The following is a 16,488-nucleotide window of genomic DNA, read 5'->3' as shown; positions in this document are numbered from 1 at the left end:
TTAATTTGTGTGTACTTTATTATAATTTATACCTGTGTGTGTTTAATAATTAAACTTGTTTAGAGTAAAACAGGAAGTCAGACTTGCTTCTTTCCTGTTGTGTCATCATATGTGTGTCAGAAACACCTCAATATAAGAAGCATTATGTGTGAGAGAAAGTGTCTTTGTCCCTTCTGAGTCTGTGGTATTGGACTGACTTACTTAAGGTATGAAATCTTTCTGCTTCTTTCGTTTTATTTCGTTCACCAACTTTAAAATGGTACATGATACTTTGAAAGTTTATTTAACAGAAATCATTTTATAAGGCTAACACAAGCATTTCTTTAATGTGTCAAAGGTACGTTAACTCCTATCTAGGGTTCAGAGAGGGGTCTTAAAGGAGCTGAAAGCACCCCTAAGAAAATCCCCCCAAAATACCTGACAGATCATGAAAACCTCTATGAACTCTTCTGATTAAAGTGGTCAGGTTTGACCAGCTTAGACCTACTAGAAATGAGCTACCATGTTTAAAAAATCAGCTACCATCTTACGATCAGTTGAATATACAGTATCTATACAAGAAGACTTGAATTACTGTATTTGGAAATAATTAATCATTCTTGAATGACTTGTTTGGGAAGTGCATATGCATAATAATAATAATAATAAAGCTAAAAATATTAGTTTTTAGAAAACTCTTTTTTTTTTTTTTTTGTGTTAAACGTTTAAGGAAAAACATGAAAAATGTGCACGATATTCTGTTTACACTGTATATTCACAGTATATTCTTCACTAATTCAGACCTCTTTCAGCAACCATAAACTGAATAGAATTTGATCAAAAATTGCAAATATCTTTCAGCCATTCAATTTGGCTATAAAATAATAATAATTCAGATTTTTTAAATTGTGATTTTTATTTGATTAAAATATATAAATATAATTTAATAATATTAATAAAATAATAAAATCATTTAAAAATTAGTATTTGATAAAAATATATTTGAATAAAAAAAATAATTATTTGTATCATTTTTGTAGTGCAACTGTACAATAACAATATTAATATTTACATCTCAGTTTCTTGGCATTTTTTCCCAGAGTTTTTTTTTTTTTTTCAATATATTATGCAGCCCTAATGTAAATGTTTTAGTTTGAATATGTATATAACGAATGAATGTTTATCTGATATTTTTGTGGTTTGAAAAAAGACATTCACCCAAAATTTCCTGTAGTGCTAATTTATCAACAGATGGTAACCATAAGAACATTATTACTCATATTCTCCAAGGGTTTTGCAAAATCATTTATTATAAACCTCCCTATCTCTAACGGTTCCATGATGCATTTCCTGTGCTGTATTACCTAGTTAGAATTTGACCCCTGACCCAGACATTCTGCATTCTCAATGTGTCACGCCCAGCTGTGTGTTTTAGTCAGGCTCATATGATTTGTGCAGTGTTTTTATTGGCATCAATAAATGACCTAATTTTTTAGCTTTTGTTTGTCAAATGTCAAGGATAGTTGGACTAAAAAATCCAAAAGCAATATTTTATCACAGTTTAAGACATTTTCTCCTGCAAATCAGTGCAAAATGATGGAAAGGTGTTTATGTTAGTCAAATCTCAAGTTGCAACTGTGCATTCATTTGTGTGAGAATGCAATTTTGTGCATTTTAATAGGAAATATAATGCTTCACACACCAGAATCATTCTTAAGTATGCCCATTTTTTTTGACCCAAGTTTCTTTATTGGCATCTCTGGTTCCATGAAGAACCTTTAACATCTATGGAACCTTTTCATTTCACAAAAGGTTCTTGCAGTTATGCACTGTTCAAATGCACAGGTTTTCTTGTAGATTTTTTCTTTTTAAATTGGATGTAAGATGTAAAATCTGAGTTTATCTTGAATTAAATATATATTTTTTTCTTTTACAGGTTTGCATCCTTGACATCTACAGTGACGATGGCGTGGACAGTGGCTCTCAGTAAGCTGGTGTTAGCGGTCTTCGGATTCACGTTGATCACAGGCCTTCCCGCCAACCTCTTGGCTTTCTACACCTTCTTTCAGAAGGTCCGCCAGCGCTGCACCCCGATGGACGTGCTGTTACTCAGTTTAACCATCTCTGACCTGATCTTCCTCTTTTTCCTGCCGTTTCGCATGGTGGAGGCAGCCAACATGAAATGGACGCTGCCTTACTTCCTCTGTCCGCTGTCGGGATTCATCTTCTACTCCACCATCTACAACAGCACCTTCCACCTGACGGCCATCAGCGTGGAGCGCTACCTGGGTGTGGCTTTCCCCATTAAATACAAGCTCAAGCGTAACCCTCGAAATGCTGTGATAGCCAGCGTCATATTCTGGCTGCTTTCAATGGCGCACTGCAGTATCGTCTACATCATTCAGTACTACGATATTTCGAACCCCAACTACACCTCACCGTACAAACGTGACACTTGTTATGAAGAATTCAGTAAAGAACAGCTTGATATCCTCCTGCCTGTTCGCCTGGAGCTTTTCGCGGTGCTCTTCCTCATACCGTTCCTCATCTGCTGCTTCTGCTACATCAGATTCATCCACATCCTCTCCAATCTGCCCAACATCAACGCCAAGAAGCGGTACAGAGCCATCGGGATGGCGTTGGGCACGCTTCTGGTCTTCATTGTCTGCTTCTTGCCCTACAACGTCTCACACGTGGTTGGATATGTAGCCAATAGAAGCCCCGACTGGCGAGTTTATGCGCTGCTCACCAGCACGTTTAACGCGTGCCTCGATCCGTTCATATTCTACTTCTCTTCTTCGGCACTCAGAGGAACGTTCAAGAACATCTTGCAGAAGCTGTCGAGGCAGCTGTTCCAGCCCTGCTGCCGCTCAGCTCTCTATTGTCCTCTGTTGAACTGTTTGAGTACAGAGGAGAAAACTCCGAGCACGACTGACAGCTCTCTGTAACATCACAAGCCGGGACGTAGAGTCTGATTCGATTGGCCCAACTCAATGTGACTCAATCTGAGAGGTGTCTGCTGTAGATGAGCTAGTATTTTCAGTGTTTTCTTCTGACTGCATTTGAGCAATGTCAGCACATGCTGAGCAATCCAAAGCAAATGAACACAATTCTAATGCACAACTTAATGGACCTGTATAATGGACAACTATTACTATAGAGATTCCAGTATTTTTTTCCATTCATTTTTCCTATAGAGATCTTCGTTAAAGCACTATAGGCAGTGAACCAAACCAAGCGGCTACGAGGTGAACCATAACATTACAAACTTTGATTTGAAACAAAAAAGTATTTAAAATTTAGACATAGTCACAAGTTTAACGACTTTACTGAGGGAGAACTACAGTCCCAAGAATCACTGAAAATTAGATAATCAGATAAAAAATGATGCAGAAATATAAAACTCTTCATTTAATGTTGAAACAGTGTGTTTAATATTTATTGCAAAATATGCACATCTATGCAAATATTTAGTATTTTGATAGCATAGCGAGTGTTTCATGAGTGGGCATTCCCTGCAAGCTATTTTCTTGTGATTAGCTCAGCTTGAATCTCTTATTGATGGAATTTTCTGTAGAGCATCATGGGTAATGTACTTTTTGACCATGAATTCAGCTGTTTAACACATTTATTTTAAAATAAGTGAATGTATGGTTTCAACAAAAGCATGTACCATTGATTAACAACCTTCTTTCTTTAAAGGTTAATAAGTTATTAATTATTTAGAATTATTTAAAATTATTAGTTATTATTTAAAAATCGATTTCCCTATGGAGTAAATTATTGGGGTTTTACTTCTGGAACCCAACTATTGCACTCTATTGACTTGAGTCTATAACTTTTACTATGATGTTACTTTTGCTTCTATTGAGGTTAAGCGTGCCCACAACTTAGGCTTTCTTGGTTAGCTAGTAGACCTTGGTCGTCTTCCTGCTGAAGCACTTTTAATGCACTTTCTGATATTGATCCTAATGTAAATGCTCAAGCAGGTTTACTGTCAGGATCAGTATCATTATCAGGTAAATGCACCTTCTGGGAGCTTATGCTGTCTTTGAACTGGGCATTCAATGTGTAGGGTGTAATTTGTGCAGCACTAGTGGCACCAGATAAAATCATGACATTTCACACTTGCTAAAATTCACACCATTGGTTGACCCGTTGTTATATCCTGCCCATTTGGGCCACTCAAACAAGCAGATTTGCAAACCAGCTGAATGTTTTTTCATTTCACTTTAATCATCATTTTTTAAAATCTGTTCTGCTGCAGCATAAACTTTACTGCATAAATAAATTAAATACATTTTATTAACTTTTCTCCAGACTTACTATATTGTTTAGGTACTTCTGCTAATATATTGCACTTATATTTTGCTTTTTTTTTATTGTATCGATTATTGATTATATTCCCTTTATGTTTGTACCGTGAATGTTGTTTAATAAGGTGAATTTTTAACCCTTTATTTGCATTCAGATGTGTGCTCTTTTATTAAATACTTTTCATATCTCAGTTTATATTGTAGTTTTTTGCATGTAAATATGTAATCATTAAATTGTTGTTCATTTTATGCAAGAGCAGATAAGATAAGCTTATTTGGAGCCGCGGTCTAGGCACTTATTTCCTCACGGTTAGAAAATGGCTTGATGTGCAATTTCTACTGAATAAAAATATGCAAAAAATAATATAAATGAGCTTGTTTTAATTGTACAAATATAATGCATGTGCATTGAGTTTCCTGCATTCATGTAATTCATTTTGTGCTGTATTTGTGGGTACATTTAAAGTGCTATAAGCAATGTTAGCCTGATTCTGACTTCCGACAGACTTAAACCATCCAAATCCTGCCCTCCAAAGACATGTGAGCAAACCTGAACATGACAGACAGGCAGAAAGCACCTCAAAGTCCTCTGATCAACTATGCGGTAATGTTACATCACCGACACCTAGTTGTTTTCTGCATGCTATTTTATAAGAAAATCCTTACAGTACCTTTAATCAAGATTTCAAGTTTATCATCTTACATGACTAAGGCATTTTGTTTAAAAAGGCATATTAAGTCTGAGCAGATGTACTAACTCTGGAATTATAAAAAACAAAGTTTTAAAAATCCATGCATGCTATGTGTCATCATTCCAGAGCAATTCACAACATATGCATAACCTTAAATGATGCTAAACCTTCAGCAATATTTATGTCCCTTGCTAGAAAATAAATGATCAGCTACAAAACAGTGCATCTTTATCTATAAATACAAAAGACACTGTCACTCGGCCACTCGCTGGTATATGTCATTGTCAGTGGATGTATATTAGGCCTGTGCAGGGCTGTCGCTATAATTCACAAGAGTCAGTAGGCTTTAGTGGGGCTCCCTCATCATGAAACATTCCTTGTCTCTTTCTGATGACGACAATTGTTTTCTTAATATGTGACTAACTTGATCTGTACTGCATGGTGAAATCATAACCCATCATTTTTATTTTTATTTTTTTTATATATTTACCACTTTTCCTATGGTGCAGACACGTACAGTAGGAACCAAATTGAGAGGGGGCGACAAAGTAAAGCACAAGGAGCTGCTGGGAAAAAGCTGGTCACAGTTCATTTTCAATGAGAGGGCCGTGTGGAACGGAGAGCAGGCGTAATCCCACGAAACCAGCCAAAATGTGGAGAGTGTATGTGACGTGTGGAGGCAACGGAGTTTACAAAGGTACGTTTACAAAAAAACAAATCCTTGTTTAGTATCTTTAAAAAATATATTTTTAAGATTATACAGACATTGATATTTAGCAATGCATCTGCTTCAGGCCTTTGATGTTTTATTATTTTAATACTGGTAGTTTAGTGGGGAATTCACATAATGAGAAAGACAACATTTATGTGTCTTATCCAATGCTTTAGATGACTTTTTGATCCTTTTTTTTAGGGATGATGATGTTATGCTCATGGTTATCTCTTTTCTAGCTAAGGTCTGACCAGATGAGCTATAATTACATTAGTGTACAATTTTTCTGACTCAGTTTTGCAAGTTTCTTCCCATTATAGCTAATAATACTAAGGAACTAGTGAGTGTTTTCCAATACAACCTAGATGAATCACAGTCATTACACAATCAGACTTTTTGCTATGAAACACTGCATTGTCATGTGTAGTGTATTGTACGTCATTGTGAAAGGGATGAATTTTCTACTTGTGGAGGGTTCTGTGCTGAGCGACAGGGATTTTCCGTGATTTTAGCTACTGAATGAATAATAGACCTGGAATACATGTTGAAAGTGATTTTATGCTGTAATACACTCAACCTGGAAAGTCGAGATTTCCTAATTCTGACTTGGAAAAATACAACTGAACTTGCAGAAAATGCTGATTTGGCCAAGATGGGGAAACATGACATAAACTTTCAAGCAAATAAAATGCACCAATCCATCAAAGCCGGTGATAATAAAAGCGGTTTAGCAAACGTTTGCAGAGGCAGGAGCGTAAAACACTAAATGATCCTCAGGTGATAATTGTACACCTGTAGAATAAATGCTTGCATTTAGAAGAATCATTATACGCCACAGTTTGGTCGCTAGGAGACGTCTTTGTTGACAATTGGACATCTGCAAAGTTAACGCTGCTTGTACTGGTGATTTGAAGCAACATGTATTGTGAAACACGCTTTATAAATAAAAATGACTAAACAGTGCACTCTTAAAAATAAAGACTACAAAAGGGGGTGAAAGATCCCTTTTTGGTTCTGCAAAAAACCCTTGAATAGCAGTTCTTAAAATAACCTTTTTTCACATTTTAATAATCTACACTCTTAAAAGCTAAGATTATTTACTGGCATTGATGGCACCACGAGGATCCTTTAAAATCATGGAAACTTTCCATTGCACAAAAGGTTCATTTTAGGGGAAAAAGTTTATTTAGATTATTTAAAATGTTCAGAAAAACTGGTTCTTTTAAGAACTTTTCACTGAAAGGTTCTTTGAGGAACCGAAAATCGTCCTCTTTACAGCATCACTGTGAAAACCTCCTTTTAGCACCTTTATTTTTAAGAATGTAAAGAATCTTTTTTCCACTATAAAGAACATTTTGTGGAATGCAAAGATTCAGTGAATATTTAAGGTTCTTTGTTGAACCAAAATTATTTTTAAGAGTGTTGCCATTCCAACTTAAAGGTCAGAAATTTTAAGCAGGACATCCAAAACATCAAACTCTGGATGGAATGCAGCACTTTTTCCAGCTTTATCCTTTTACTTTTGATTTTTGAGGATGTTTTTGGTATTGTAAATGCAGTCACATGGTTGACTTTGAGAGGTTATAGCCTTGATGCAGAGTGTTAAAGTGAAGGCGAGACCATACTGATTCATTGCCCTCCCAGTCACACTCACATATGCAAGCACACACCCATGATCCTTAAACACATCTCCCACACACCCTGAAGGAGTATAAATCCTGATAAGACGGCATAGACTTTCTCACATGTACACATACAACACTAGAGACGTGAGGAGCACACCGGGTTGGATCCAGTCCACATTTATTAATTTTCCCTTATCAGTGTTCAATATTGAAAATGGAAAGTGAACAGTTGGTGCGGAAGTCTTCAGCAGATAGACCCTAGCATCTATTGAAAAACAAGAGAGAGTCGATACAGAAGCACAGCCGAGAGGTCCAGTGTGCTTTGCGGTGAGTTCGCCTTTTCGTCTTAACATAAAATCAGAGATGGTTTTAAGCATACTAGAGTTCCTTTATTGCGTGATTGTCACTTTTTGAGACGTGCGTGACTCTGTTTTTCTTTCTTCATAAAGCGTTTGAATACTTCCTGTAGATGTTTTTCAGTAATAACCTGCTAATTCAGGTCACAGTGTGTCATCATCAGGCCAACCTGCACTTTTTTGGTGGATAATCTTTAGGAATTCTGCGTAATGCAATGCAATTTAAACAGAGCAAAACATGTTGAACGGAGCCAAGAGTTCTACACTTTTAAATCATCATATTCGCCAAAATATTTATGCAAGGAGTTGGGGATGTGTTGATCTTAAGCTTTCTGTGGGCGCAGAATCCAGGCCTGGTCATCATATACAGTACAATATTGTTTTAGAGTCTAGTTATTGTTTAACAGTTCTTATACCTCCACAGTGAGCTCTACATCAAGGGTGTCCGATCTTGCTCCTATAGGTCCACTGTCCTGCAATCCTTATTAAACACACCAGAACCTGCTAGTTAAGGTCAAGTCAAATTTATTTGTAAAGTTCTCTTCACAATATGCATCGTGTCAAAGCAGCTTTACAGAAAGTCATATTGCGATGTCTATAATACCTGAACACTTTACCATAGTGCAAGTTTTAGGGCTGGGCGAAATGACGATATATAACGATGACACAACGATCCTACAGATTTAAAATCTAGCTATATTGTATTATTAGTGTTGTCTAGCACACATATCAGTGCCGCAGTGGTTGGGCACACTTAAAGGCAAATAAGTGATTTAAACTTTGGTTGGTTTTGATATTTAAATATTAGTTGGTTTTGTTCCATTACGAAATTTAAATATTGGTTGTTTTGTTCTATTTAGAGATTTAAATATTGTTCAGATTTTTTTTTTCATAAAGAGAAGATATTGGTTGGTTTTGCTCCATTAAGAGCTTTAAATATAGGCAATTTTTGTTGCATTAAGATATTTAAATATTGGTTGTTTTGTTCCAGTAGGAGATTCAAATATTAATTGCTTTCATTCCATTAATACATTTAAATATTATTTGTTTTGGTTCTGTTTAGAGATTTAAATATCGGTGGTTTTGTTCTTTGAATAGATTTAAATATTCATAATTTTTTTTTTCTATTGAGAGAATCAAATATTGGTTTTGTTCAAAGCAACAGTAAGCATTTCTTAAAAAGTCTTAATGAAAATAAGATCAGATGTCACAGATGAAACATATGAAGCTCAGGCACACTCGGGTGAAAGTATTTATGGGATTGAGACAGTGGTTGCTTTTGTTGTAATCGAGAGTAAACTATTTTTTAGAAAGCATCGTTGAAGATACAATTGTTCATCTAAAGTAAAAACTAGCCGGTTATCAGAGTCTAATGTGAGTTGAACCTTTTAATCAGAAGTCATTTAAGCAAAAAATGTAAAGAAATATAGAGTATGGTTTTAATTTTAAATAGTAGCCATTAAGAATCTTTAGGATGGCTAGAAACTTCCAGGCAAGTGTGTTGGGGGCCAAACTCTGCAGCACGTCTGGTCCTTTTAGGAGCAGGACTGGAGACCCCTGATCTATATTATTGATGTTTTTCATGATTTTAACACTGCATCAAATTTCCAGGATTGAAACGTCCAGGTCTACTGAAGCCTCCTACTCCTGTGGCCTGTATGGAACACAGCAACCATGCAACACTGTGATTATTATCTGTGCCTCACCATCTACATCGTCACCTTCATCACCGGCTTCCCGGCCAACGTCTTGGCCTTCTACACGCTCAGCCGCAAGGTTTGGAGGAAGCCGGCACCCATCGACATCCTCCTCCTCAACCTGATCATCTCAGACTTGCTCTTCCTCATCTTCCTCCCCTTTAAGATGCAAGAAGTGGCCAATAATATGGTGTGGAATATTGACTACTTTCTGTGTCCGCTGTCTGGCTTTGTCTTCTACATGACCATCTACAACAGCACCTTCTTCTTGACCGCGGTGAGCGTGGAGCGCTACCTCGGTGTGGCGTTCCCAATCCAGCACTCCCTGCGGAGAAGACCCATCTATGCTGTGTTCGCCAGCATCTTCATCTGGGTGTTTTCCATCCTCCATCTCAGCATTGTCTACATCGTGCCCTACTATAACCCATCCGGGACGGTCCCGCCATCCCGGAACGTCTGCTACGAGGGATTCACCGACGCTCAACTCGAGATCCTCTTGCCTGTACGCTTGGAGTTGTGCATCGTTCTCTTCTGCATTCCCTTGCTTATTTGCAGCTTCTGCTACATAAACTTCATCCGCATCCTTTCGAAGCTGCCAAACATTGGCCGACGGAGAAAGCTGCGGGCTATTGGATTGGCTTTGGGGACGTTATTGGTGTTTGTGCTCTGTTTTGGACCCTATAATGTCTCCCATGTGGTCGGTTTCATAACCAAATCAAGCCCAGCTTGGAGAGACAAGGCCCTTCTTCTAAGCACGTTCAATGCTTGTTTGGACCCGATTATTTTTTACTTCACCTCTGCGGCTGTTAGAAACACACTTGGGGCGATGGTAAGGAGCATTTGGGGTAGATGTTGGTGTCCACAGATCCTATGGAGCTCCAAGAAGGAACCTCCTGTAACTGAGAAAAACAGTCTGCCGAAACCACAAGGGCTCACAAACGCACTTTGACCAAAGGTTTCATGTAGGCAAGGAAACGACCGTGCAATTAATTTTGTACACAAATGCAGCAAGGTAAACATTACTCCACTTCCTTGTAAGATGACAGAGGCAGCAAGGATGCCAAAACAACACAACCCACGTGTAAAGTGTTATCTTAGTAGGAAAAGGAAAACACTGTAGCCAAACCTGTGTACATAAATGACAGAACTGAGTGTCGGCAAACAGAGGATAAACTTCCTTTTATATAGTGTTTATTCATCCATACTGTGAGCACATCTTTATAACAAACTTGTCATCATTCACTTTATTCAGTATAAACAGAACGCAGTATGAGGACATTGATCACTGGGATAAATGAGCCACATTCGCCAGCTGTATGAAGGTTAACAGAAGCGCTGCTCTCTAGCACGTCACTTAAATATTTGAAAGGTTTTCATTTTTAAAGGCCGATGCTTTTCTGGAAACTGGCAGACCGTGTGGTTTTCTGAAGGTTTGTGTACGTGTTTGATGGTGCAAGATAGAGACTTCTTCATTTTTAGTGTCCAGGAAGTGGCAAAAATGGCACCACAGACACTGATGGTGAGAGACATGCAGAAAATGAGCTATGTATTCTTGATTGATTTCAAGGTGAAGTGTGTTGTTATTTTGATGGTAAAATTCTTACTTTTGATGTTAAAATAAGTTAGCCAGTTCATAGACTGCTTCCCCTGAAGTGTTAAGACTGACCCTACTCGTGGCCAAAATAAATAAATAAATAAATAAATAAGTCAAATAGGCAAAAAAAAAAAAAAAAAAAAAACCATTTCTCTCTAGTAGGCTATTCCATCCTCAATTTAAAATGTATTTTTTTTTTGCTCCTGAATTGCATTTAGCATATAATACATATATATTTAGCATATATTTAAAATATATTTTGCCCAGAAAAAAATATTGGTTGGTGCTTTTAAACATTTATTAAAGAATTATTTTAACATCTAAATTGCTAAAATAACGGCTAAGTATAAGCCAGTTTATAGATCAAGATTGACTTTTCTGCACTTTCAGGACATCGTATCCCTGTGTGTTTGAAAACAGTCCTTATTTTGGCAATTCTGTTTCACCTTTAAATGCATTATTTATATATGTAAAAATGAAAGTGTTAATGTATTATTGTACATATTGTTCCAAAGAAAATGCACAAAGTGTCATTTAATAAAACATTATTTGTATTCTTATATTTTAGCAAGACTGTGCCAAAGGTTTAAATCATCTGGTGTGTTTCTTCATCCTGGGTTATGTTATAAAATGTTTATGGCATATTTCCTCTCAGTCCATAATAACTATTAACCACTAATCTCGTGTCTCTGTTATAAACGTGACAAATATTTGCAAAGGGTTATTATCTTTGACTACCGAGCCGAGCAGGAGTGTACATACAGATCCAGGAGCACGTGTGGAGACGGGAAAACACTTGTTTGTTTGGCTTAGTTTCTTCTAGAGCATCATTCAGGAAACATGTTGATATAAACAGTTATTGCTCCAGTTTCGAGGTGAACTCTGTAATAATAAAGAGTGAGGTGGAAGGATGAGTTACTCACAACATATACAGAAGTGATCTGGTGTATTTCCTCTCATTTCAGTTCATCTAGTTTCAAAAATAGCCAGACGTTTCACTGCCGGCATAAATTTTGGCCCATATTCTTTTTTTTTGTCATATGTCAGTCTCCATGAATAGATGTACAAAGCAAATAAACAACGGAAAATATGTGTAGACTTCATTTTCTGTCTGTGAAATAAGCAGTACTTATTACATTATACATTAAGACAGACAAAACATACTCATAGTTTCCATCCTCCCCCCACCCCGGTATTTTACAATACATCAGGAATTTGATTCACAAAACATTCTTTATAAAATTTCTCATCTTTTTTTGCAACATTCCAAGAATTGGATTACAAAACATTCTTAATAAAATTCTTATTAAATCCTTTTATTTATTTATTTATTTATTTATTTGTTCGTTCGTTTGTTCACTCACTCATTCATTAATTTTTTTTATTTATTTTATTTTATTTTATTTTATTTTATTTTATTTTATTTTATTTTATTTTAGAATAGAATAGAATAGAATAGAACAGAATAGTCCAGGAAGTGAATTTACAGAACATTCTAAATAAAATTCTTAAATCTGTATTATTATTATACACCAGGAATTTAATTCACAAAACTTTCTTAATACAATTATTACCAAATCCTATTTTTGATTTTTGTATTTTCTCCCAGAAAAAAAAACAACAAAAAACTTAAACCTCATTATAAATAATACAAACTTAGGATAACATCCAACTTGTCTAAAATACCCAAAGGTATAGTAAGACATTTAATGCATTTATTGGATTGCTTCAAATAACAAATATTAAATACTACTTATAACGTATTACTAATATATTTTAATTCTATAATCTAGCAAGTACATTCTGATATTGCAGTTAATTTTATTAAATGAGAATCTCACACACTTTACATGAAATAAATGATTGGCAGGTGGTTGCTGCCTAAAAAAATGTTTAATAAATAGACAAATACTTAAGATTTACCAGTGTGTTATAAGGCAACCTCATGAGTAGGAAAATAAAAGATTAGATTTAAAAGCCTGTCGTTTCATTCTTATGTAAGAACTGTTCTTAAGAAAAGTTGCACAAGAATTTTCTTTGTGAATTCTAGAGCATTAACTCATGAGTGTATAAACTGTGAAGTTATAAAAAGTCTCATTTCACAGAAACATCAAATGTTTTCTGTATATGAGCTTCTGATTTAACGAAACTTATCTTGGATCTCATTTACACACCAGTTCTGTTCAAGACATCTTATATTCTTTAATGTTTCTGCGTCGCACAAGATTCATAATGCTGTCAACTTTATTTCAGGAGCTAACTGCTATACATCAAATAAATGATTTCCATTTTCTCACAACTACTATCACCCCCATTACCTGCCCACCTGCAGTAATAAATACACTCAGCCTGGAAATGACTCCTATTTTGAGCATATTCAGGCATCCAGTCACCTCAGTGGGTTTTGCTTCTAAAAAAAAACTCAAGGTCTGAGTGTGTGAAGGACTTTCAGGAGCTGAAGAGATGAATTACAGTAAAAGGTGACTTAATATCCATGTGCCTATGGAAGAATGATTTTCTATGAGTCATCTTAGGTTAGACCAGACATAACTATAATAAAATACTGTTACCGTGGAATATAACGTAATGCGTTACTCATCCACCCTAGTGCATGCAAATTAAACTCCTTAAAAGAGAAATATAGCATTCCATCATTTACTCACCAATGGATGCTCTGCAGTGAATGGGTGGCGTCAGAATGAGAGTTCAAACAGCTGATAAAAACATCACAATAATCCACAAGTAATCCACAGCACTCCAGTCCATCAGTTAATGTATTAAGAAGTGAAAAGCTGCATGTTTGGAAGAAACAAATCCATCATGAAGACGTTTTAATGTTAAAACATTGCTTCTGGCCAAAATATGAGTCCTTAATCCATAATAACGCTTCCTCCAGTGAAAAAGTTTTCTCGTCTGAATCAGGAAAGAAATCTGCACAGATCAAACACCGTTTACAAACCAAAACACCTCTGAAGAAATATATGGGTGGATTTTGATGTGAGAGGACAACAGGAAATTGACTTTTTTACTGGAGGAAGTGTTATGGATTATGGACTCATATTTTGGACAGACACAATGGCTTGAAGTTAAAAATGTCTTAATGATGGATTTGTTACTTACAAATATGCAGCTTTTGTTTTCTCCAGATGTTAACTGATGGACTGGAGTGGTGTGGATTATTGTGATGTTTTTATCAGACTCTCATTCTGACGGCACCCATTCACTGCAGAGCATCCATTGGTGAGCAAATTATAAAATGCTAAATTTCTCTTTATCTGATGAAGAAACAAATTCATTTGCATTTGAGATGCCTCAGGATGAGTACATTTTCAGCTAATTTTCCTTTTTGGGTGAACTATTCCTTTAAACACATTTCCTGCGACAGTAGTGGTGACATGCAGTTGTGTTATTAGGGTCAAACTGTCTCAGTGTGAATCTCGGAATTGCCATCATGTCCACTGACAGACCTCGGTAAGCAATGAGATGCGCGGTGGATGACACACAGCAGACTCCTCTCAGCTGTGTTTGGATTAGTGGGAACCTGTAGGAGAAAACGGGTTCTGGAGGGTCAGCTGGAAGAAACCAAAGATAAACACGAATGCATTCAAAGAGGGAAAAACTGCAGAAGCTGAGCATCTCCCAACGCTTATGTAAACGACTGATTAAATATCTTAGCTAATTCGATGATGCTTTCAGCTAGCGCAGTACTTTTGGATCCATTGTACCATATTTAAATTGGTTTAGCAGATTTTCCCTCACAATCATGCTGCCTTCAAGTCGCCAGGGATGTTGGGAAATTGTATTCACCGCGTGATGTGCGTTCAAGTGATTTTGTTTGGAATAAAATGGACACATTGGGCAATTTCTTTCACTTCCTGACAATCGTGGAAAGCTTTTAGCACCAGTACAATATTATGAAGAGCAAAGGATGCGCATTAGGATTGTAATTGATGCTTCATCTGGTATTTTATTATTCTCCTGGGGCCACAGAGAATGATGAGAAACATACAAACCGTGCACAACAGAAAATGTATTCAACTATCACTGTCTGTACCAATTTGCCATAATTTTCTAATTAACAGGCCCCCCTCAGCAAGTTTAAAGAAAAATCCCATAATTAGACAAGTTCACATGAAAATCATTCTGACATGAAATTAACATAGAATCAGAATCACAAACAATTATTCATAAACAATTATTTAAAATTTTAATAATATTTCACAATTTTTGACTATTTTAAATTTATTTATGCGGCAAAACTGTTTTGGACATTGATAATAATCAGAAATGTTTCTTGAGCAGCAAATCAGAATGATTTCTGAAGGATCATGTGACACTGAATGTTGGTGTTATGATGTTTTTATTTAGTATTTGATCAGAGTGATTTATTAAGTTTTACGTTATATTGAAGAATGAAGTAGTTATTTATAACTGCAATACTATTTCAGAATTTTTGACTATTTTAGCATAAAAATGCAGAATTGGTGAGCATAAGAATCTTCTTTCAAAAGCATAAAAATCTTACTGAAAATCAAACTTCTGAACAGCAAAGACCTCCCAGCCTCCAAAAGATTAAACCTTAAAGTTTTTGTTTGAAGCTGTAATACTACCATAAGAATTAACCTGACTTTGAAGAAATGAATCAAATAAATGGAAATGAATTCTTCCTAAATGGATATTGCAAAAACACTCAGATGCCATTATAATTGAGGTGCTTTGACAATAAAAGAATCAATAAATTGATACTGATCCTCTCTGTTTGAAGGGCTTTTTATGTTTTAGTGAGAACGTGACACATGAAGAATATGACAAAGGACACACACCTACAGCTGCATCGCGTCAAACACACATGTGTGTACACTACAGTCGCATCAAATCAGTCTTGCAAAAGTGCTTGTGGTTTTGCGGAGTCGGGTGAATGTGGAAACCAGACTCTAGCGTCACGTCCATTCAGGAACATTCAGGTCAGTATTGACCAGTTTGTCGCTGTCATTTCACTTCCCTTCTTGAGTCAGATCTTCAGTTTCTGTTAAAATAGAGAACTAAAAGCAAATTAGAGACTTTTATTTCTGACGGTGGTCTCTTTTAGGTTCTGCCTTCCTGTTTGTGCAGTATACTGTCAATATATTTCTCATTTTGACTGCTGGGAAAATGTGCAACACTGTGTCTACACCACACACATACACAGAGTTTAACTATTTCTAACAAACCAAGATGTCTCAAAAGAACTAGTGATGTGTTAGATCAGGCATTCACAAAATTGGTTTTGTCAGCTGAACCCCTTTAACCTACAATATTTACTTGAATAACCCTTGACATTTTTTTTTTAAAGCAATTTAACAAACATTTGCATGTTCATGGTTGTCTGATATTGGTATTATTATTGTTGTTATTATTATTATTATTATGATTATCAATTTTATGTATATAATATAATCCTTAAATATGAATATTAAATTATTAATTATATGGAAAATAACAATCCAAACAAAGTGATTTGGATAAAGTTTATAAATA

At 35.8% G+C, this 16,488-nt stretch overlaps 2 protein-coding genes across 4 annotated transcripts in view; both read left to right on the top strand.

The window, feature by feature from the left end:
• Window positions 1-4,659, top strand: part of LOC109077998 (free fatty acid receptor 3-like) — a 5,754-nt gene extending 1,095 nt beyond the window's left edge. Inside the window, exons 1-2 of one of the 2 annotated variants that reach the window (XM_042773239.1) lie at window positions 121-206; window positions 1,916-4,659. In XM_042773239.1, coding sequence (XP_042629173.1) covers window positions 1,944-2,927 — 984 coding nt within the window. In that variant the 5' untranslated portion in view covers window positions 121-206; window positions 1,916-1,943 and the 3' untranslated portion in view covers window positions 2,928-4,659. Of the gene's footprint in view, window positions 1-120; window positions 207-1,915 lie in introns of those variants that run through there. The other variant, XM_042773240.1, reaches the window with a different exon arrangement.
• Window positions 4,660-5,226: 567 nt separating this feature from the next.
• On the top strand, window positions 5,227-12,061 carry LOC109077978 (free fatty acid receptor 2-like). 2 transcript variants are annotated; one of them, XM_042773242.1, is made up of 2 exons: window positions 5,227-5,684; window positions 9,292-12,061. In XM_042773242.1, exon 2 carries the CDS (start codon window positions 9,355-9,357, stop codon window positions 10,324-10,326), a length of 972 nt encoding a protein of 323 aa, XP_042629176.1. In that variant the 5' UTR covers window positions 5,227-5,684; window positions 9,292-9,354; the 3' UTR covers window positions 10,327-12,061. The 2 variants fall into 2 exon arrangements, with proteins under 2 accessions (XP_042629176.1, XP_042629175.1); XM_042773241.1 differs by lacking the exon at window positions 5,227-5,684 and adding an exon at window positions 7,170-7,651.
• The last annotated feature ends 4,427 nt before the right edge of the window (window positions 12,062-16,488 follow it).

The sequence above is a fragment of the Cyprinus carpio genome, chromosome A16 (genome assembly GCF_018340385.1).
Source record: "Cyprinus carpio isolate SPL01 chromosome A16, ASM1834038v1, whole genome shotgun sequence".
Taxonomy (NCBI): Eukaryota; Metazoa; Chordata; class Actinopteri; order Cypriniformes; family Cyprinidae; genus Cyprinus; species Cyprinus carpio.
This window is presented reverse-complemented; position numbering and strand designations above follow the sequence as displayed.

Bases quoted from the DNA above. Each gene is read 5' to 3' on its own strand.
- LOC109077978 (XM_042773242.1), top strand. From the start codon at position 9,355: ATGCAACACTGTGATTATTATCTGTGCCTCACCATCTACATCGTCACC.